We start from the raw sequence: 20093 nt of genomic DNA on the forward strand, positions 1-20093 counted from the left end.
AACGTAACATGTTCGATTGCATTTGCCTGATAAAACCTGATCTCCACACACACACACACACACACACATCTTCTTCTTCGACGCCATAAGACACGCGACGTCGCAGTCGACGTCGACGAACCAGGAAGAGAAAATGCAACAGCAGCTGCACTGCAGCATGATTGTGTAATCGCTGTCAGTGTGTGCGTGCAGAGAGTGTGAGCGAGAATGAGCGTGTGTGTGTGTGTGTGTGCATTGAGTGAGAGTTATTTGCTGGTAGGCAGAGCCCCTTCACCACATCTCCACGTGGTCTGTCGTTGTTGTTATTGTTGTTGTGTTGTTACTTTAGCCATTGCCTATGCCAATGCATGACCATGCCCATTTTCTGGCGTGCGCCCATTGCATTTCACTTATCAACGCGCCGGCTGCTGTTACTCATTTGTTTTTGTTGTTTTCTTCTTTTTTCGCTTGCCTAAGTTCAATGACTTGAGCAACGTCATGGGCAGCGCCAGCAGCAGCAGCAACAACAACAAGCACAACAGCACAGCAACAAAGTGGCGCAAATGCGTTTAGTTTTATTTATTTGCTCATTATTATGCCCCTGCTGCTGCTGCTGCTGCTGCTGTTTCTAGATTTTACAATTCTTGTTTACTTTGCACATTTTTTTCATAGTTTGTGCTATTTGCTACCGTTGTTGTTGTTATTCTTGTTGCTACTAGTTGTCGATTGCTGTTGTTGTTGTTTTTGCTTGTGGCTCTGCCTTTGGGGTTTGACTGATATGCTGGCATCAAAGAGCTGTAAACAAGCTATAAAGTAGGCATTAGAAATTATCACTTGGAGTGAGAAATTATGACTAAGTATTTAGCTGGATTAACTTGCAATTATCGCACAAAGTTGAAGAAAAGGAGAATGTGAAGTTGAGTCTTGGAAGTTTCCATATGGAATTCAAGATTTGCTAAAAATCTGAATATTTGTCAAATAACACAATTTGTTGGGAGTGTTTCTATAATATGTATGGTAAATAATTATAACTGAAGGATGTGGAGTTAAGGTAGTTTTTTTTTTTTAATATGTTGTTATTCATTTATACCAACAATTTAATGTAAATCAAAAAAATCGTAAAAAAAAAATGGAACATTCGAGTAAAAAGACTATATTTCAATCTTCATTCAATTCGTCTTCCCAAAATATATTTCAAAATGATTTTAAATAATAATAATAAAAAGAGTATTGAAGCTTTTGACTAAAGTGTTTAGTAACATATAAATTTTGTACATTAATCAGGCTAAATATTTCCGAAATCTTATTGTTATTCTTTCGTTGTTATATATGATATGATTTATATGATTTAAAAGAAAAAAAGACTTATATGATTTAAAGGAAGCAAGATTAATTTTTTGGACTCTAAGCAACGAACTAGGTCTTCATCTATTTTCTTAAAATGAACGTTAAATATCATATGAAACTTTGTAAAATAAAAATATAAATAATTAATGTTAATTGAAGTTGTTCTTAATAGAGAAAGAAAAGTAAAATCTATAAACTGAAATCCTTAAATTTTTATAGCATACTTTTGGGCGAATAATTCAGGTAGCAAATATTTGAATTAAATTCTTTAAAATATGTGGTTTTAAAGTATTTTAATTATCAAGTTTGTTTTATTTATTTGAGCAATGCTTCTTCTTATATTCCTAATCAAATGATAAAACAACACTTGCTGCCTTAGGTTTCATCTGGGACTCGGGGAATGAAAACATAAAGCATTTGGCCAACTTATCAGCAAACAATCTAACAGGCTATTTAACTTGAAAAGACAGCAACACGCTTGACAAACTTTTGTCCCCAAGGATTTGCACCACAACAAAAGCAAAAACAATAAGAACAAGAAGGAACAACAATGGAAAAAGAGCCACAACCGCCCGCTGTTTGTGCCAGAATCTTTCATGTCAGAATGGCAAAGCACACAAAATCCATATAAACGTCACACACGATGCCACAACAGTGGCAGCAGCAACAACGGCAGCAGCAACCACATGGGCCTAGAGCAGAGATTGTTGCCTGTGGCATTCCTGGGCAACACTTTTACAACACATGTAGCATCGAGTGTGTGTGGCATGCAGCTTGCAGGCTGAATTTTTCCCTGGCCAAAGCCGATGCTGATGCTGATGGTGATGCCGATGCCGAAACCCAAAACCCAGCACCAAAAACATTTTAGGTCGTCGCACAACGTCAGTGGGAGCCGTTGGGATGTAGTTGCTGCTGCCACAGCAACCAGAGGCATGTGCAATGTTTGGCTGAATGTCAGCAACCTCAATAAAATGTTGCGATTTTATTTGTTGTTCTCGTTTTCGCTCTCGTTGTTGTTGCTATGGTTGCTGTTGCTGTTGCTTCTTTTGTTGCCCGTTTCTTTCCTGGGTCATGATCTGTTTCGTGAGAGAAACTGGGCAGCTATAAATAACAGAGCGAGAGCCACAGCAGAAAAAAAATAAAGTATATTTAAGTAAAGTGTAACAAATGCTGCACATACCCTGGAAACTAGTTTGACTAGAAGGGTGTTTTGATTTTGGCAAACATTTGAGAGAAATTCTAGTTAGAATTTATCAGAGTCTATTGAAGCTGTTAACAGACTGCTATTTAACATAACAATGTTAATGTAAGCAAATGTTCATGTTAAAAACTTCATCATTTAGAGTGATAAAAAAAGAACAAATTATTACTATTATTATTATTACACTAAAGCTTACTCATTGAATATTTATCTAGATAAATAATGAAAGGATAATTTTTGCCAATTTTTATGATAGTAATTTGATTACATAAATGAATATACCACAATGATTAGAACAACGTGTGGTATACGTTATTTACATTGATTTGTTTATACATTACATTATCATTCTAGCAAATTCTATTCAGAATATAATCATTATAATTTTCTGGGAGATTTCATATTCAATAAGTTAGGAATATCTACTAGAGTATGTTATAACACATATCGATAGCTTAGAGCAAATCCCTTTAAAAGTTTTCAAGTTACACGCACATTCTTCTAAAGTTGAATAACAATAAATTATATCCAACTTAGCAAGTATTATGAACATAAAAGGGAAACAATAAAGCTTTAGTTAACAGTCGCATCTGTCAATGAAGAGTTTGGAATTAATCTTAACAGCTTATGATAATTTTAGTTGTAATAATCTTCCCAGAATGTCAAAGTTTCTCTCCCTCGAGTAGACTACAATTTATAAAGACTTGCAATATAAATCCAAAGATCAACCATCAAATACTTTTCAGACCCAGCTCAATACTTTGAGGAATAATTGAACTAAATTCAATCAGATTTAAATATAATTCCTCTTCGCTTTGCAGGCGCAACAGAGTATTCCTCAGTTGTGCCACAAGTATTTCAAGTAGAGAGCCTGAATTTGCATTACTCACCCAACAAGATGTCACTGGACACGGAATGCGAGCTCAGCGATGAAGTCTGTCCGTCCGAAGGACTTTGTGGCGGCTCTCGCAATGGGCTGCTGGGTGTTGTGGGTGGCGTATTCAAGCAACGCTGGCTGCCAGTTGTTGGTGTTGTTGCTACTGCATCAACTGCTGCTGCTGCTGTTGTTGTTGTTGTTGTTGGCGTATCGCTGCTGCGAAAGTAGCCGCTTGCAAGTGAAATTCTGTGAAAGCAAATCAAAAATTTAAATTGAATTCGTATCGAGTTTTTTCCACAGTTTCATTGTCAATGTCAAATTTAATCGAAATGCAATTAATGTGGCCAAGCACATTAAAGTGATTATCGAAGCCACCTGCAGCCGAGTTTCTTAAGCACACACAAGACAGGAGAGGAGAGTAGAGAAGAGGACAGGAGAGGAGAAGAAAGGACTTCGTTGAACCGTTTTCTAGAATGCGCAGTGCCCGAGTAAATGATTGGAAAAATGGCCATTCATGTTAAGTGCAGTCGAGCGAGTTCCAAAGCAAGCTGCAACCCACATTTTTCTCTTGCCCCTTTCCCCTTTGCCCCATTTCCCATTCTTCAACCCTTGGACAGCTGCTGCTGCCCTGGCATACTTCTTAGCTCGTTATTGCACGTAATTGGCCATTTTCCTGGCAGTCCGGCACACAATTTATTGAATATCAGCGACGTTTTGAGTGGGTGCAGAAACTCTTAGCCCACTCTTTCTTAACACTGCCATTTTGATCGATAGTTGCGAGTTAAACGCCAGCAATAAATAGCTGCGCACTCACTCGGGCAAAAAGGGTTTGTCGTTTGCTTTGCATATTTAATGCTAATTAGCTAAGGACTCGACTTCAAAATAAATTTGTGCTCATTTCGCTGGCAACGCTTTAATGCACTCTCTCGCATTACTTATACGCACTGTGGTCGCTGTGGCGCTCTGTCTCTCTTCTATATTACTCATACGCACTGTTGTTGCTCTGTTCCCGTCGGCATTCCCATTTCGCTTGCTCTAGGCAGCCACAAAACCAACATGTTTTTGCGGCATCCTTTTGCATTAAGAACAGAAAAGTTAGCTAGGTAGCGACTACAAAATACCCTGTATCATGGAAGAAGGGCATAAAAATGTTGTCTAATTAAAGGCGCAGCTAATGTTCAATAATGATTTTTAGAAAACTACTGACAATTTTATTTATTTAACTATCAGACAAATTTATAATTTAAATGAAGTTTCAGATTAAAAACAAAGAAGAGTACAGACTAATAGAGACTTTTCTACTGAGACTTATTTAATTTAAAGAAACACAGTGTAAAGAACAGAATATAAAATTGATACAAATAATATTACAAGAAGGCTTTTTTATGAAATAAAAAGTCAACTAAACTAATTGGTAATAATTATTGAGTTAACTAATTTCCATTCATATTTTAGGAATGATTTAAAAAGCTTGCATTTTACTTTTTTGCGAATTTCAGGAGCTGAGAACGGAGTGATTAACTTCTAAAATAAAATTAAACTTAAGAGGCACAGAGTTACTTCTTTCATTTCATAAATTGAGCACTTTGTTGGAGAAATAGCAAAATAAATATTTAAATTACAAACTAATAAGGATAATTTTAACTTTTATATTTAAACATATTGCAGTAAAAAAAAAACAATACAATCCACAAATTATAAGGCTTAACAATAATTTTGACTTTAATAATTGAAAAATATTTCTTAAAAAACAACAATACAATCAAAATATTATTAGGCTTAGAATTTACAAGAACCTTTTAAATGTCGCCTGAACTAAACATTTAACTAAACTGACTCCAAATAACTAGTTATCTTATTAACTGATTACCTTTAAAACATTAAAATTGATTGAAACCGCTCGAATTTTTCATTTTTTGCGATTTTCGGGAGTTCCACTTCTAAAATAAGAATAAACTACTTAAAAGACAAAAAGTCGCTTCAATTTTAGCCGCTACAAATATTATAATCATATAAAGTTTTATTTTATTGACTGATTACCATCAAATTTGTGGAAGTCTTTCAAATTTCTGTAGAAGTTTTAAAATTATTAAGTCATGATTAACATAAGTTCTAAAATAAACATACTTAAAACTTAAAGTAACATCGCCACCAAATTTAGTGTGCTTAGCTTTAATAGTAACTAAGTTCTCGCTGTTCAAAGAGGCGGACAGACAGCCAGCCGGATGTTGAAAAACTCAGTTTCTAGAGCTTCTTCTGTGTGGCAAACTGCAAATACCCTTTTGTGTGTTGTAGAGCACACACTTTCTAAAATCAATATGCGCTTTACATGAGCATCTCCCAGGACCTAACCATCCTTTGGCTGCTTTGCTTTTGTGTGGCACAACTGCGTCTTGCCCCGTGCCCCTTGCCACCCCCCTCGTGCTTTCCACACCACTGCTGGAGGCTACCATGTTTGATGTTCTATGCCTCCACTGAGCTTTATTGCATTTTGCTTTGTCGTCCTCAGGCGCAGGCATTTGGAATTCCGCACCGTCAAATCTTGCCACTTGCCACTTGCCTCCTCTCCTCTATCTATCTATCCCATCTATCTATGTAGCTTGTAGCTCGTAGTTTGCTTTTACAATATTTCCACGTTGTTATGCACTTCACACAAGTGCAGCATCCCAACAAGCACTCGAAACAGAGATTGTCGAGCTTGTTGTTGTTGTTGCAGTTGTTGTTGCTGCTGATGTTGTCACAATATTTTCGCTTTTCGATGCGCTGCTCGAAAGCACAAGTGAAATATTTGCCCATGTGGCGTTTTAGTTCTCTGCCAAGATGCCGCTCTCTCTTGCTATCTTATTCTAGCTGTATTGCTGTCTCTGTCTCGCTGTGCTTTACTGGTGAAATGTGCAAAATTGAACTTTTGATTTATGCATGGAAGAAGAAGAAGGCGCAGCAGAGAATCGACCGAGAACGTTTGTTGCTCTGAGTAGCGAAAATATCATCATTTGTTATGCTGGAATGAGTGAATGACTGATTGATTGACTGAATGACTGACTGACTGATGGACGGACTGGCATCGTTTATTTGATGCGTCGTCTCCTGCTGCCACTTGGTCCATGTCATTTTCACATTTGCACTCATCAACACCCCCAACAACAGCATCATCAGCAGCATCATCATCATCATCGTGTGCCGCTTGTGGGCGTGGCATGCCGGCAAAGAACAACAACAAGCGGACAACAATAGCAACTGCAGCAACGAAAAGTTACTGCGGCTTTTGTGTGCATCATGTGGTCGTGTCGGGGGCAGGAAGTAGGTTAGTGGCTCACTCGTCAGCCAAATGAATGATGAGGAGCAACTGCAGCAGCAGCCGTGTGGCAAGCCGCAGCCGCTCCTGAATGCTGCCAACTTTTGTTGTATTTCTTTTTTTTTTCTCTGCCTCCTGCAAATTATGCGACTGCCAGCGAGACACAATAGGCATGTGGGCGTGCCTGGGCAATTGTTTGGTTAATTAAAAAAAAAAAAGAAAAATGCATAAAAATTGTGGCACTCAGGTGTGGCCATAAAAATGGGGCACATAACTAACAAATAAACATAAAAATAAGAATTCATATATAGTATATTTTTATAAACACTAACCTGGTTTGCTGCTCGTGTTCGTTTTGTGGCTGCTGCTGCTGCTGCTCGTTATGATTCAAACGCTTTGAGTTTGAATACTCCATGAGTTGCCGGCCCTCAAGGGGGCTGGCCGTTGTTGAGTGCAAGCACTAAAATACATTTAAACAGCTGCTGTTTGGGCGCTTCACAAGAGGTTCAAGAAATCAACAACAACAACAATGTGAATCACAATAACAACAACAATGCCAGCGACCGTCATCAATCGAAACTTTTATGCGCTGCGCCTAAAAGATGCCATGCAATTTTTATTCTCCACTTTCACTTTAAAACTGAATGCGGCTTTTGTTTTTGTCCGTTTGCAATGCAAAGCTTTTTTTTCACACAAACTTGAGGCCAGGCTCAACTTGTTTTTTAGTGTGTTCTATTTTTTATATATTTATGTAGCACAATTTAGCAAAGTCTTTTAATGTTGATGTTAGCGCACGCTTATTGTTCAATCGTTGGATTCGGCATTGCGGAAATGCTGTCGCTGTTTGTTGGTTGCACTCATAACTGGCATATAAAAGTGTAAATCGGCTTTTTGGACACACTGCAACGCAGCGCTTGTTACCCGCTGCTGCTGTTTGGAGACCGAGCGACCAGCCTCTGGGCCGAAAAGCACGACGACAGCGACACACAGCAGAGACGATGGCAACAACGGCGACGACAACAAAATGCAGCAAAACTTTTTAAAGCTGCATTGGTACACTCATACTCACACTCACACACGTGCCGATGCAGGCACAGGATGTACCGTTGAACGGAGAGCGAACCAACAAAACAATCACATGGTGTAAGCTCGCCGCGACAACAACAACAACAGCACCAGTTTCAAATATATAACGATGCCGCAAAAACATAAACAGAGAGCCCAACGTCAAGCCGACAAAATGCGACGAGAGAGCGGCAAATGAAAATGGCCGCAGCAAGCTAAAAAAAACTGCGCTGCAGTAGGATTAATGAAATCATAAACTATTCAATATAATGCCCCTTTTTTTAAATATAGTATTACATTTTAATATTTCAACATTAATCCATCGTTATTGTAGCATCCATTTTACAAAATTTATAAACGTGCTCTCTCTCACAGCTGCGCTCTCTCACGCCGGCGCTCTCCCGCTCTCATTGCACTCTGCTGCTTTTGCTCTGCCCACGCGCTGCAGAATCGCGTGCACATAATGGAAATGAGGTCAGGGCCGTTTTGCTCACGCTGACTACCCGCAACGCACACCCTCACACACATATACGAAAAGTAAAGACACGAAAGCTTTACTTTATTTTGCATTTTAGCGGCGAAAGCTAAAAGGAAGCTTTGATATACATATGTATGTATGAATGTACATAGCTATTCTGAGAAGAAATCGAATCGAATGTAAAATAATGTTTATCGTTTTTATATAGGTACACAAATTTCGTTTAATCATTAGTAACAAATATATATGCTGTATAAATACGTACTTTAAAAGCTTAACTGTTAATTGTATTTATAATTGAACTTACAACGTAGACAAAATCGAGCACCGTCTAAAAACATCATCAAAATTCATAAGAACAAAACGTGGACAGTGGGACACATAAAATACTACACAAAAAGAGAGAGAGATAGAGAATAAAAAAAACTTAAAAGCTTTACCTGTAAATATTTGAATGGATTTTGTAGACTCAAGGCACTTGTGGCGGTGTCTGTTAGATTTCAGTTAAATTTCAGTTTCCGTTGCAGTTAATTAACACAAAGTAGTAATTATAATTAGTTGGCAAACACATCAAACGAGAGAGCTCTGTTCCTTTCACTTCACTCCGCTCCAACTCACATTATTCAGATTTAGCTACACAGTTTGTAAACAGGCACATTTTGGCTTCGTAATTTTTAAGACCCTTTGTTTTACAAAAAATAAGACGAGTCTATTGTGTTTGTGGGACTGTGTGCGATTTGGGATTATCTCTTCATCTTCTCCAGAATGGGCACAACCATATCGAACTTGGGCCGCTTGCCTGGATCCTCATTCATGCAAATCGAGATTAATTTGGCCATGTGCGATGAAGTTCCCGGGGGTATCTTGACTCGCAGTCCCTCGAGCGCAATCTTCATGCCGCACTCCATGGGTGACCATTCGGCAAATGGCACCTCGCGAGTTGTCAGCTCCCAGATGAGCACAGCAAAGCTCCACATATCAGACGCCTCCCAATTACGATCCGCTGGCTTACGCTGCAGCGCCTCCGGCGACATCCAGGCCGGCTGATAGATGCGTCCCTTCTCCTGGAACGAGAACTTCGCATCGCCCATATTGATGCGTGCCGTCAGATCATCGTCGATCATCACATGATGACTGTTCAGATGATACGTCGGTATGATCCGTTCCAGCGAGTGCAAGAAAGCCATGCCTCGGGCAATGTCCAGGGCAAAGTGCACAGCTTGACTGGTGTCCACCACAACGCCCGAAGCGCCATGCAACAGATTGAACAACGAAGAGCGTGGCATGAACTTCAAAGTGATGAGGGATTAGATGTTGATAAGGCAGAGAATAGGTAGGATACTCACCTGACTAATAACCACGAGATTCGGCGGAGAATTGCAGGCACCAATGATGGGCAAAATGTTGGGATGCGAGAAGATGCGCAGCTTGGGGAACTCCTCGTTGAAGTCACGCGAAATGCGCGATGTGCACTGACGCACTGCCAGAATCTATAAGGGAAATTAAGTTTAATTAGAGTAGAGTTTAATTTATATAATATAAGACCGGTGCTTAAATATTTTAGTGTAAATTTACGAAGGTTGAAGATCCGAACTATTTGAGTTGTATAATCATTTAACTGAAGCCGAACTGAAACAGTTTCCCTAAGAAAATGGCTTGGATGGGAAGCCTATTTTTCTGTTACTTTGATATATAGCTCTAAATACAGGAAAGCTTCGGTTGAATATTTCAATGTAAATTACAAAAGCTGAATAACTAAATTTATGACATGATTTAACTGTGCCCTTAAGATGACGCCAGGGCTTGAAACCAAATTGAACTATGAAATCCGATCAACAAAGAAGTCTTTGTTTAGCAATTGAACTCGACCCCATCCAAAGTCTTACTCACCTTGGCAATCACATCGTTCTTCTGCCAGCGACCACGCCAAGTTTCTCCCGAGGGCGTCACCGACAGTTTGGTGTGCAAGTCGAGATCGCCCATGCTGATGCCCTTAAACCGTGACAAGGTGGCATCGCGGGAACGTGTCTTCATGCCCAGCCAACTCTGCTCCTTGAAGCTGATGACCTTCAACTCTTGACCACTCTTCTCCGCCAGATCTTGAATGCGCTTGCCTAGACTTGGCTTTGCCTTGTCCACGGCCGTGTGTCCATCCTTGTTGGCTATGCTGACCAAGGCGCCGGCATTCAACAGATCCTCGCAAATCATGTCGTAGCCCCAGAAGCAGGCATAATGCAACGGTGTGTTGCCATGCTCATTCACCGCATTCACATCCGATCGCTCGCGCAGCAACTAAATAAATGAAATAGTTTTAATTTATGTGTGTTTGCTCTTTGGGGGCGTCTGCTTACCATTTGGACGACTTCGCGATGGCCGTGGGCGGCTGCCAAATGAAGGGGAATGTCGTCGCCCATGTTGGTGGCATTGACGCGTGCGCCGCGTTGCAGCAGCGTCTCAACCAGCTTCACATGGCCCTCCTTTGCCACCCAGTGCAGTGGACTGAAGCCATGATCATCGCTGCAATTATTAAGAGAGCGTGCGTGAGAAAGAGAGAGAGGGTGACACACACACACAGTGGGTTTGGTTGTTTACACAACATAAGAATAAATCATGACGTCACTTCGTGGACAACACATTCATTCAGTCTCAATTGGATTTCGCTTTTGCGTCCGACCAAAATAGCTTGAGCAAAATATTTAATAGATTGCACGCCACATGTTGTTGGGAATTTTATCAGCATTTCTCAATAATTTTTAAGTTAATTTATAACTTTATTTTATTACCCCAAATTCATATCATGCTCCGTCTCATCCAGCCAGAGGCGCACTTGAATTGAGTTGCCCTCGCGGCACCAATGAAATATATCCTCCATATTTGCAATACACGCGTTTGTTATACACTCTTTGTAATGTTTTTAATACGAATTGCACTTAATTTACATTTAAATACGTTAAAAAACTCTAAAATTGCAGCAGTTGTTATGCGCTGCTCTTGTTATTCTTTCGTTATTGCAATGACTGGTCACACTGCATATTACAGTGACGTAAATATAACATTGTATTATGCTGTTAACAGTGGGCGCTAATATTTGAAAGGCAACTATTAAAAAGTTTATATTTGTTTATAATGTAAACATAAAATGGTTATTAACCAGTACTTTAAGTTTAGCAACAGCACCACATATAGTGAAAATAGGTATTTGATTTAGCAGTAGCTGCTAAGCAGCGATAATTGTTATCGATATACCCAAACAATATGACCGCTTTGCCAAATAGAAACAGCTGTTTTGCATGCGTTGCGTAGTGAATGTCAAAAACGTGCGTTTTGCATACCGCATTTGTTTTTATTTAAAAATTTGTTGTACACTGTTAAATTAAGCAAATATTAAAACTACACTATGAAACTCAGCACGTATAACTTTCTCACTTCAATGGCCATCAAGGGAGTTAAGGTTGGCTATCCCCTAAAACTGACGGTGAGTTTGAATAGCGGACTTGTTATTGATTGTTTCATGACTTCATGCAAATGTTTCTCCTGCAGATCACCAAACAGAATGTTGTGGAAAGTGAATTCAATCCGGTGTTTATAGAGAAACTGTTGCCTAAGCTGGACTGGGCAGCTCTATACGGTGCCGCACAAGTGGTAAGTTTACAACATTATTCAAGATGCACAGCATCCTTACTAATGTGGTGCTTCCCTTGCAGGCGGAGTGCGCTGAGGACATTCCCCCAGCACAGCCCGATAACATTGCTGACAACGAGGCGCTATTGCAAAAGCTGCACCATCTGCTATTCGAAATTGACGTGCTCGAGGGACAGCTGGAATGTCCCGAAACCGGACGTGTGTTTCCCATAACCGATGGCATACCCAACATGCTATTAAATGAGGATGAGGTCTAAAAAAAAATGCCGCCCATTAATAAACACGCATATTACTAGGTTTAATTTTAAATATCGATTTATACATATATTTGTTTTTGTAATTAGTATGTATTTCAAGCTGCAAAGTTTGTCCAAAAAAAATGAATTAGAGTTTTGGATGGAATACGTGTAAAGAGTATGTGAATGTGCACAATATCTAGATATACTTAAATATTAACGATTATATGTACTACTACATATTATGTAGTAATGGGAACACCTGGAGACATGTAAAAGTTCAAGTCTGGGTTGCTTGGAGGGTGTTTTTTGTGTTCATGGCAGCTGCTTGAAATATTCAAGGTTTTATTTGGCACACTAAAGTTGGAGTTGGAATCCTTGTTCTAGTTGCATTTAATGTTGGCGCTCTTGCCGGGCGCATAGATGCTTCCCTTGGCCAACTCCTGCTTGGCGCCCTTGCACAGCTGTTCGTTGCGTCCGGTTGCCTTGTAGCTACGTTCACTCGCAACCAGCAGCAGATTGGCATCAGCTCCTTGTGCCGAGTGCTTTTGTGTCAGCGGTGTATTCGGTCCATTCCAGGTGACATAGTCAGCACTGTTAGAAAGATTATGATGAGTAAAGATTGGCTATTAAATGTAGTTCGTAGACTTACAGCAGCAGATTCTCGTTGGCGCCTTTGGTGAGCTGTGAATTGGGTCCCAAGCTGGCCATGCGTTCAATGAGCGATTGAAATTCAGTGGATTCGGCATTTTGAGCATTCTCCAGGTGAGCAGCATGCGGCGCACGATGTCTGCAGTGCAAGAATGTGGTGAGTAAATGATTAAATTAAATCGAAATTACATTTAGTACATTACATTTATAACTGAAAAGGTTATAACGTGCAAAACAATTCAATTACGATTGCAACGCATGCACTGAACGAAACGGTAATCGGTAAAAGTGTAATCGAAACGATAATCGGAAACGATAAAAGGTAAACGGTAACGGGTAAACGGTTATGGGCATACTTCAGTGAACCGGTTTTGGCGCGCGAACGACATTCGATGGCCTTCGTTATGGAGCTGGCCGAGGCCGAGGCCGAAGCGGAAGCGGATGCCAGCGATGATGACGTCATTGATGCATTATAGGAGGAATAGGTGCGAGTAGTAGTAGTAGAGCCATGCAAGTAGCCACTGATGCTAAAGTTGTTGTTCTTAGTGTTGTTGTTGGATTTGGCCAGAATGCGCTTGGTGGTCAGTGGCTCATAGCTGATGATGGGTGACTGTGGTGCTTGTGGTGACACATATGAATGGCTTGATGATGCACTCGATGACGCCGCCGACGCTGGTTGTGGCTTCGCCTGCTGATCCGCCTGCTCCTCCTGCATCGGCGAATTGCTGAGCAGGATCTGTGTGGTGGCCGTTGTGGGCGTGATGAGGTTGATGGATGGCAAATGCCGATGCACCTTGTGTGGCTTGCTGATGATGATGAATGATCATGATGATGATGATGTTGGTGGGAAGTGGCAAGCAAGCAGTGGCAAAGTTTAAATGGGTGATTGTGTGTGTTGTTTTTTTGGTGGCAGCAACAAAGGTTTACAGAGAAAATTAAATATCGATTAACAAAACTGAGAAAGCAGCAGCAGTAGAAGAGGCGGCAATAGCGAGAGAGACAGAGACAGAGGAGGCAGCCTGATAACTCTGAGGTGGGATGAATATGCCAAACAACAGAACAACAGCGCGTCTCTCAGCTCCGAGACTTACCTGTGTGCTGTGATGTTGCCACCGTCCACCTGCTCCACTTGCAACATGTTGCTGCACTCCTGTGGCAGACTCTTGGGCGTGGCATGCTTCTTGGAGCGCTGCTCATCCTCGTCCTGCACAATCTGCAGTATCTGCGTTGCACGATCCTCGGCATAGTTCACCGACTCCAGAGCCATGAGAATAATGCGCTCCGCTATCTGTGGATACTTTTCCTTGAGCAAAGCTTCCACTATAGAGAAGGAAAATTATATTAATATGTATTGCAGTAGTGAATTAAATTCGATTTCTCTCACTGTCTGTCTTCTCAGCTGCTGTGTACTCCTTGGGACGAAGTGGAATGTGTTGCACTGCCTGATCATTGGCTTGCTCCTGATCCTGCCCCAGTTGGGGTGGCCGATTGTTGGGTCTGTGTGGCAGCTGCATCTCGCGCTTTGTGTAGCCCAATGAGATCAGTTTCTCGGAGGCAAACTGCACGTTGTTGTCCGCATTGGCCAAGGTGTCCAGCAGCAGCATTTCATCTGCTTTGGGGAATATGTTCTTCATATATCTGTGAAGTGTTTAGAAAGCACATTAAATCATTTCCATTATTAAATGTGGCGGTATTAAAAAGAAATGAAGCGAGCTTAGAGCGAGTCTACGAGCCACATCCGAGATGAAAAGCAAACTGCTGCAAAGGCGAAATGTTAAGGTGACATTAACAGCACAAAAATATATTAAACTTTGTTATGTTATGCTAGCATTAGTACTGAAAAGTATTAGGACTTTTATAACAGACAAATCTATCTTTAACTTTATAAGCTAGCGTTTGAAACTTTAATATTGTATCTAAATTAGTTTTTCAGTTCAACTGGGATAGTTTTTTTTAGGACAGTAACAACAAGCCAACATATTGTGCATAGTGATAAGTCCCTATAGATTAGTTTAATCCTCAACTACCTCTGATGTTGAAAGATAACATTTGTGTTGCGTTAACAGAAAGCAATATTGAGAGGGACACCGAAAAAAATTAATCACTTAAGTAGATTGAATTTATATTAAAAAGACCTCTTGATGTTTCGATGGTGAATAATAAAATGACATTATTTTTTAACATTTGGTAGATTCTTCAAAGAAAATCTTCTAAATCTTCTAAATCTTTAAGTAACAGAAAGAAGATTAGGATATTATCTTCATTATTAGATAATAACCTCATCTTCTCCTCGTTGTTGGTTTTAGTAGACTTTATCTCTTATCTTACATCTTAGTTTTATTAAAACTGAAGAGTCTAACAAGCGTCAAAAGAGCTTGTCATAAAATTATCCTACTATTAAAACATCAAGAGCAAACATTTGTTTTAGATTAACATATGTTATGCTTTGTTTACATGTGTTACTATAATGTTAGAAGTGAAGTTCCTACATCAAAGGATCTATAAAGCGCTAACAGCTCATTATATTTAATTGTTCATTTGGTTTTAAAATATGTTAATTCGTTGTTAACATATGTTACTAATATGTGATGTTATTCACAGCATTAAGTGTTACTAACTACACAAATTTCACCATTTCAATGGACCAGTTATTGTGACGTTAACAAACTCAACTCATGTTGAAGGACCTTTCATTATCAATTCATTTAAATCTGCCATTTTTCTGCCGCTTAGCTGCCTGACATTTCCCCCTTTGATGTCTTCTTCCGTTAAAGGAGGGGTTCACAACGCCCCATTAGTTGATTGCTTTTCATCTCATCAGAGATCTCAGTGCTGATAACCGCACCTCAATTTCATTTTAGGCGACGAGTGCGGCTTCGGCGAGCTGCGCCACTGCGGCGAGCCGTGCAGTGCGGTGGCGGTGGCGGTGACAGCCGCCCCAGTTCCGGCTCCATGTCCATGTGCAGAGGGGCCACTATGCATGCTCATGAGACTACCGAGGCGGCCGCCGGGCAGAGGGCTGGCCGTGCGGGATTGGGATTGGGTGACTGTCACCCGGCTAGCGCCCATGTCCAGGCGACGCGCCGGTGGTGTCATATAGAAAGCAGAATTGCTGTGGAACAGATGACGCTGAGCCGGTGGAGTAACAAATGGACCCGGCATCGTCACCGGATGCTTCTCCACCTGCAAGGCGCTGATGACGACGGCCTCGCGATTGTAGTAGCTGTTATTTTTCATTTTGTTGGGTTAGTAAGCGTGTGTGGGGAATTCGATGATGTGGCGAGCAAGTGTGAGTAAGTATTAAGTGCAAGAAGCGGCAGCGTGTGAGAAAGAATCGAAATACAAATACACATACAATTTATATATAGAGAGAGAGAGAGAACAAGACAGAGACTCAGATTAGATAGGATAACGTGGCACTTACCGTTTGAGGAGCAGGCGAATGTGATTCTCGTCGGCAGTGGGAAACATGTTTTGTATCTTGGTAACGACGGCGTGCGTATCGATTTGCTGCTGATGACTAAACGAGGTCTCCTGGATGGTCGACCGACGCGACATGTTGGAGGCCAAACGAGCACGCTGGAAAGGCAGTGGCGACGACATTTCCTGCGGGATAAACATGACAGTTAGTTCTGCAAGTGTTACTACACTGAGAGAAAAATGGTGAGAGAAGTTTATAGTAGACCAAATGCTCTTCAGGAATTTTCTATGCTTATTTATAAATCAAAAATAGTTCTTAAATTTGTAAATAAAACAAAAGTAAATTCCTTTTCAAATTATTTAAATAATTCATGTCAATTCAAATAATTGAGTTAAGTTAAGTTAATTAACAAACTCTCATATCACTTAAAAAAATTAAAGCCAAATAAATAAACTTTGATTAAAAATGCAAAAACGGATACAGAAAATACATTCTAAAACTGAATTGAAATATTCTAGAATAAAGGATGAACGATTTTTGTACTGAATATTTTTAGAAAAATTTAACTTTACTAAAAACGATTGAGGCAATATAAAGTATATATATAAATATAAGTAAATAATATGAAATAAGAAACACAACATAAAATGATAAGTATTAATTCTATAACTAATTTAAACGACTAATAAGAAAGTTATAGGCGAGTGTGATCGACTGTGAAATACCCGTTATTCATTCTCAATCAAACCATATTCTACAAATATACCAAAAATTCATATATTACAAAAATACTAAAATATACCTAAGGCTATATTTGGTATATCGTTAATAATACATTTGAAATATACCATAATATAGTCTTTTAATCTCTGTGATTCAGTGTTTCACTCAGATGAACAGACAGACGGACTGACGGACATGGCCATATCGTCTCGGCTGTTGACGCTGATCAAGAATATATATACTTTATGGGATCGGAGATGACTCCTTCTTTCTGTTACAAACGTTTTCTGCAGGCACCAAGTTATAAAACATTTTCCTGATTCTTTAATGACCGTTTTAGCAAATTAGCAAAAAAATATAAAATTTAAAATAAATAATCTTTATAATTGAATAATTATAATAATAAGATTAATATTGAATTTAAATCGTATTCGAACCTTTGTATTTAAACTAGAGAATATTGAATTTAAATCGTATTCGAACTCTTGTATGTAAACTAGAGAAATGGTATTTAATGTACAGCAATATGTTTTAAAATCAAGATAGTAATTTGTATAGAGTCAACAAAAGTGAATGACAACATATTCTAAAATCAAGATAGTGATGTATAGAATAGATATGTATAGAATAGAGTCAACAAAAAGTATTCAACACGAATCTAATTAACATTTTCTCGGAGTGCAAATAGTCTATGTTACATTAGCTAATTGGCCTACCAGTTGTCCTCGCGAGGATGCGGAGAGCAGTGGGCTGGTGGATAGATTGTGCAATGCGGGCTGCTGACGTTGCTCACGCTCCTGGAAAGCGCGCACGGCCGTCAAATTGTTGCTGGGATAGACGACGTGGAATGGCGAACCGTGGTGCGAGCTTTGCGTCAAGGGCTGTAAATGCAAATGCAACGCAGAATAGAACAGAACAGAAAACATGGAGAAAGAAAGCAATAAAATGTAAATTGATTTTCACACAGCAGCAACTGTGGACTGTGGACTGGACTCACCTGCAGCGCAATGGACTCTGTGGAGCAGCGTTCGTTGTGCAACTGTTTGTAGTTGCGGCCGTTGCGCGGATCCTCCAGCTGCATGGCCTTGGTCAGATAGTTTATGTAATAGCTGCAATATGGCGCACACAAATGACTGTCAATTGGGTTGCATCATAAAAGTGCAAATCAAAGGCCATAAAAAGGGCCTTCACCCCGACCACCACAACAACCGAAAGCTCCACGTTTCATGTTCGTCCAGGGGTTGATTTCGAGCAACGAGATGTTTCTCTGTTTGTCTGTTTGTCTGGCTCTTTGGATATTGGATGCTGACTGTTGGTTGTTGGTTGTTGGCTGCTGCTGTTTGGTGGTGTATTTTCCTCGGCACACACATTTGATGGCACATTTGGGAAATTTGCGGCTATTTTTGTGTACTGCATGCAAAAGGGGTAAGGAAACGTAAAGGTGAAGCATGAAGCTCCTAAACAGCGACACGTGCCAAGTAGCTGCCAAAAGGCAGGCAAGCTGGCAGGCAGACTGGCTGGCAACACGTCGAGAGGCAGAGCAGACATCATCACATCACATTTGACAGCTAATCTTGGCTCTGATTGCAGCTCGACTGGAGACGAGACTTACGGCCAAGTGGCCACTTGAATTTAACGTATGACAGTCGCTGCTTAATTGCGCACAGCCTGAAACTGAAGCCAAGGCAACAAAGTTCTGAAGTTGCGAAGAGCTCGGAAGAGTTGCAGTCTGTCTTGGCGGAAGTGACACAATTTATGCGTCTAAAATGGGGCCAATTGACGTTGTCAGTGCCTCAAGTGCTGTCATAAGCATAATGAATAGCTTTACAAGACAGCGCAAACGAAAAAACCAACTGTCAAGTGCTTTTGTTGAAATTCAAATGTCAGCGCTCTCAAAAGTATGCTACACAAGTCACCAAGTCAACTACTTGAAGGGCCGCCCATTGATTTTCAGCTCAGCCCAAAAGTATGCTATGCAAATTAGGCAGCCTAGACAAAGCCAGCATTGATTTTCAGCACAGCCCAAAAGTATTGTATGCACAGCGGGTTAAGTCATCAGATATTATTAAGCCGCCTAGATTTTTGCTATCACCTTTTTCAGAATCTCATTAAAACATGCTATTTTAAGAGCACAGTGAAAGCACTTGACATTTCCGCACTTCGCACAAGCCAATCAATTTCCCAACCCATCCCACCGAGCGTCAAGTTGCCATAGCATTCTCTCGTACCCAGCTCAAATACCAACTGCCGCCTAAAAGCATGCAATGGAAATTAAGCGCGCACATTGTAAACTGTACACAGAGCTCTTCGTTGTTCGCCCGCCCACAAAAAAAAGGAAAAGGAAAATAAAAACATTGAATGGCGTGCAGCACTCGGTTGTATTACTCCTTTTCAAGTTGCATGCATAAATATTTATGGCGTGCTGTATTTTGCACTGTGTAATGCACTTTTACGCTTACCAGTTGCCCGTTGTCTGATCATATTTACAGTCCCAACCGGGCGGCAGCTTCTGATAGCCACCATGACTGCTATTGGGTGCGCCGCCTGCATCGCTCATATTTATGCGGATGATGCTCAATATTTGATGATAAACGGACAAAATATATCCTTTACTTTTTTACGGTTATGCTGTGTGTGTGTATATGCAAGTAGGTATTTATATATTTATTTTTGTTGAATATTTATGGGTATTTAAACAGGAATTCGCAGCTTGTTTGCCAACTGTCTGCAACCCCGAAAACTTTTGCTGGATTTGCCCTTGCCACTCGAGCTTTGTAGTTGGTTCTCCTTGCTGTTGTTGTTCTCGTTGTTGTTGTTGTTGGGGGTTGTAAACCACCACCAAGTACACACACACACATACACACAGAGTCTCACATGCAGTCACAACAAGCAAAGTTATTTTTGTTTACAAGGCGCTGCCGGAAAAAAAAACACCAAACACGCACACACACACACAGACGCGTAGTCGGCGTGCCGTTAGTGCCAGGATTTCTTCCTTGTTGTGTTTGCTGCCGCCGCTGTTGTTGTTGTTGTGGTTATTCAGGTTTCGTTTTACGCCGTAACTGACAACCGCGCGTGACAAGCTTTTAACGTCTACTGACTTGGCTAGCGCGTGAGCCGCGGCTTAGCTGACTCGCAGATGCTGTGCGGGAGCGAGCTTTCACTTTGGCGCCAAGCT

General features: G+C 40.4%; 4 protein-coding genes across 9 annotated transcripts; 1 reads left to right on the forward strand and 3 right to left on the reverse strand.

The window, feature by feature from the left end:
• Window positions 1-3409: 3409 nt before the first annotated feature.
• LOC127565451 (tyrosine-protein phosphatase 99A) lies at window positions 3410-7714 on the reverse strand. Its single transcript, XM_052003930.1, has 2 exons — window positions 7032-7714; window positions 3410-3650 (listed from the first exon to the last, which is right to left on the reverse strand). Exons 1-2 carry the CDS (start codon window positions 7112-7114, stop codon window positions 3410-3412), a joined length of 324 nt encoding a protein of 107 aa, XP_051859890.1. The 5' UTR covers window positions 7115-7714.
• Window positions 7715-8439: 725 nt separating this feature from the next.
• LOC117570175 (integrin-linked protein kinase) lies at window positions 8440-11262 on the reverse strand. The gene is made up of 5 exons (XM_034251651.2): window positions 11026-11262; window positions 10594-10759; window positions 10133-10534; window positions 9589-9732; window positions 8440-9531 (listed from the first exon to the last, which is right to left on the reverse strand). The coding sequence occupies exons 1-5, from the start codon at window positions 11112-11114 to the stop codon at window positions 8986-8988; spliced, it is 1347 nt and encodes a 448-aa protein (XP_034107542.1). The 5' UTR covers window positions 11115-11262; the 3' UTR covers window positions 8440-8985.
• Window positions 11263-11526: 264 nt separating this feature from the next.
• LOC117570338 (multifunctional methyltransferase subunit TRM112-like protein) lies at window positions 11527-12286 on the forward strand. The gene is made up of 3 exons (XM_034251893.2): window positions 11527-11717; window positions 11783-11884; window positions 11947-12286. Exons 1-3 carry the CDS (start codon window positions 11640-11642, stop codon window positions 12139-12141), a joined length of 375 nt encoding a protein of 124 aa, XP_034107784.1. The 5' UTR covers window positions 11527-11639; the 3' UTR covers window positions 12142-12286.
• Window positions 12287-12369: 83 nt separating this feature from the next.
• Window positions 12370-19996, reverse strand: LOC117570337 (serine/threonine-protein kinase pakG). Of its 6 annotated transcripts, none has more exons than XM_034251889.2 (10): window positions 19375-19996; window positions 17913-18024; window positions 17632-17796; window positions 16196-16377; window positions 15617-15994; window positions 14156-14409; window positions 13863-14091; window positions 13128-13577; window positions 12773-12910; window positions 12370-12714 (listed from the first exon to the last, which is right to left on the reverse strand). In XM_034251889.2, the coding sequence occupies exons 1-10, from the start codon at window positions 19470-19472 to the stop codon at window positions 12504-12506; spliced, it is 2217 nt and encodes a 738-aa protein (XP_034107780.1). In that variant the 5' UTR covers window positions 19473-19996; the 3' UTR covers window positions 12370-12503. The 6 variants fall into 6 exon arrangements, with proteins under 6 accessions (XP_034107780.1, XP_051859872.1, XP_034107782.1 ...); XM_052003913.1 differs by lacking the exon at window positions 12370-12714 and adding an exon at window positions 12975-13034 and having other exon boundaries at window positions 12813-12910; XM_052003912.1 differs by lacking the exon at window positions 17632-17796.
• Between the last annotated feature and the right edge of the window lie 97 nt (window positions 19997-20093).

The sequence above is a fragment of the Drosophila albomicans genome, chromosome 3 (assembly GCF_009650485.2).
Source record: "Drosophila albomicans strain 15112-1751.03 chromosome 3, ASM965048v2, whole genome shotgun sequence".
NCBI classification, from domain to species: domain Eukaryota; kingdom Metazoa; phylum Arthropoda; class Insecta; order Diptera; family Drosophilidae; genus Drosophila; species Drosophila albomicans.

Coding starts and splice junctions, on each gene's coding strand:
- LOC127565451 (XM_052003930.1), bottom strand. CDS start 7,114: ATGGAGTATTCAAACTCAAAGCGTTTGAATCATAACGAGCAGCAGCAG. Junction 3,651..7,031: donor GAACACGAGCAGCAAACCAG/GTTAGTGTTTAT, acceptor TTGCTTTCACAG/AATTTCACTTGCAAGCGGCT.
- LOC117570175 (XM_034251651.2), bottom strand. CDS start 11,114: ATGGAGGATATATTTCATTGGTGCCGCGAGGGCAACTCAATTCAAGTG. Junction 9,733..10,132: donor AGAACGATGTGATTGCCAAG/GTGAGTAAGACT, acceptor TTTCCCTTATAG/ATTCTGGCAGTGCGTCAGTG. Junction 9,532..9,588: donor ATCTCGTGGTTATTAGTCAG/GTGAGTATCCTA, acceptor ATCACTTTGAAG/TTCATGCCACGCTCTTCGTT.
- LOC117570338 (XM_034251893.2), top strand. CDS start 11,640: ATGAAACTCAGCACGTATAACTTTCTCACTTCAATGGCCATCAAGGGA. Junction 11,718..11,782: donor GCTATCCCCTAAAACTGACG/GTGAGTTTGAAT, acceptor TTTCTCCTGCAG/ATCACCAAACAGAATGTTGT. Junction 11,885..11,946: donor TATACGGTGCCGCACAAGTG/GTAAGTTTACAA, acceptor CTTCCCTTGCAG/GCGGAGTGCGCTGAGGACAT.
- LOC117570337 (XM_034251889.2), bottom strand. CDS start 19,472: ATGAGCGATGCAGGCGGCGCACCCAATAGCAGTCATGGTGGCTATCAG. Junction 16,378..17,631: donor CATCCTCGCGAGGACAACTG/GTAGGCCAATTA, acceptor TTTATCCCGCAG/GAAATGTCGTCGCCACTGCC. Junction 12,715..12,772: donor GCCAACGAGAATCTGCTGCT/GTAAGTCTACGA, acceptor TCTTTCTAACAG/TGCTGACTATGTCACCTGGA.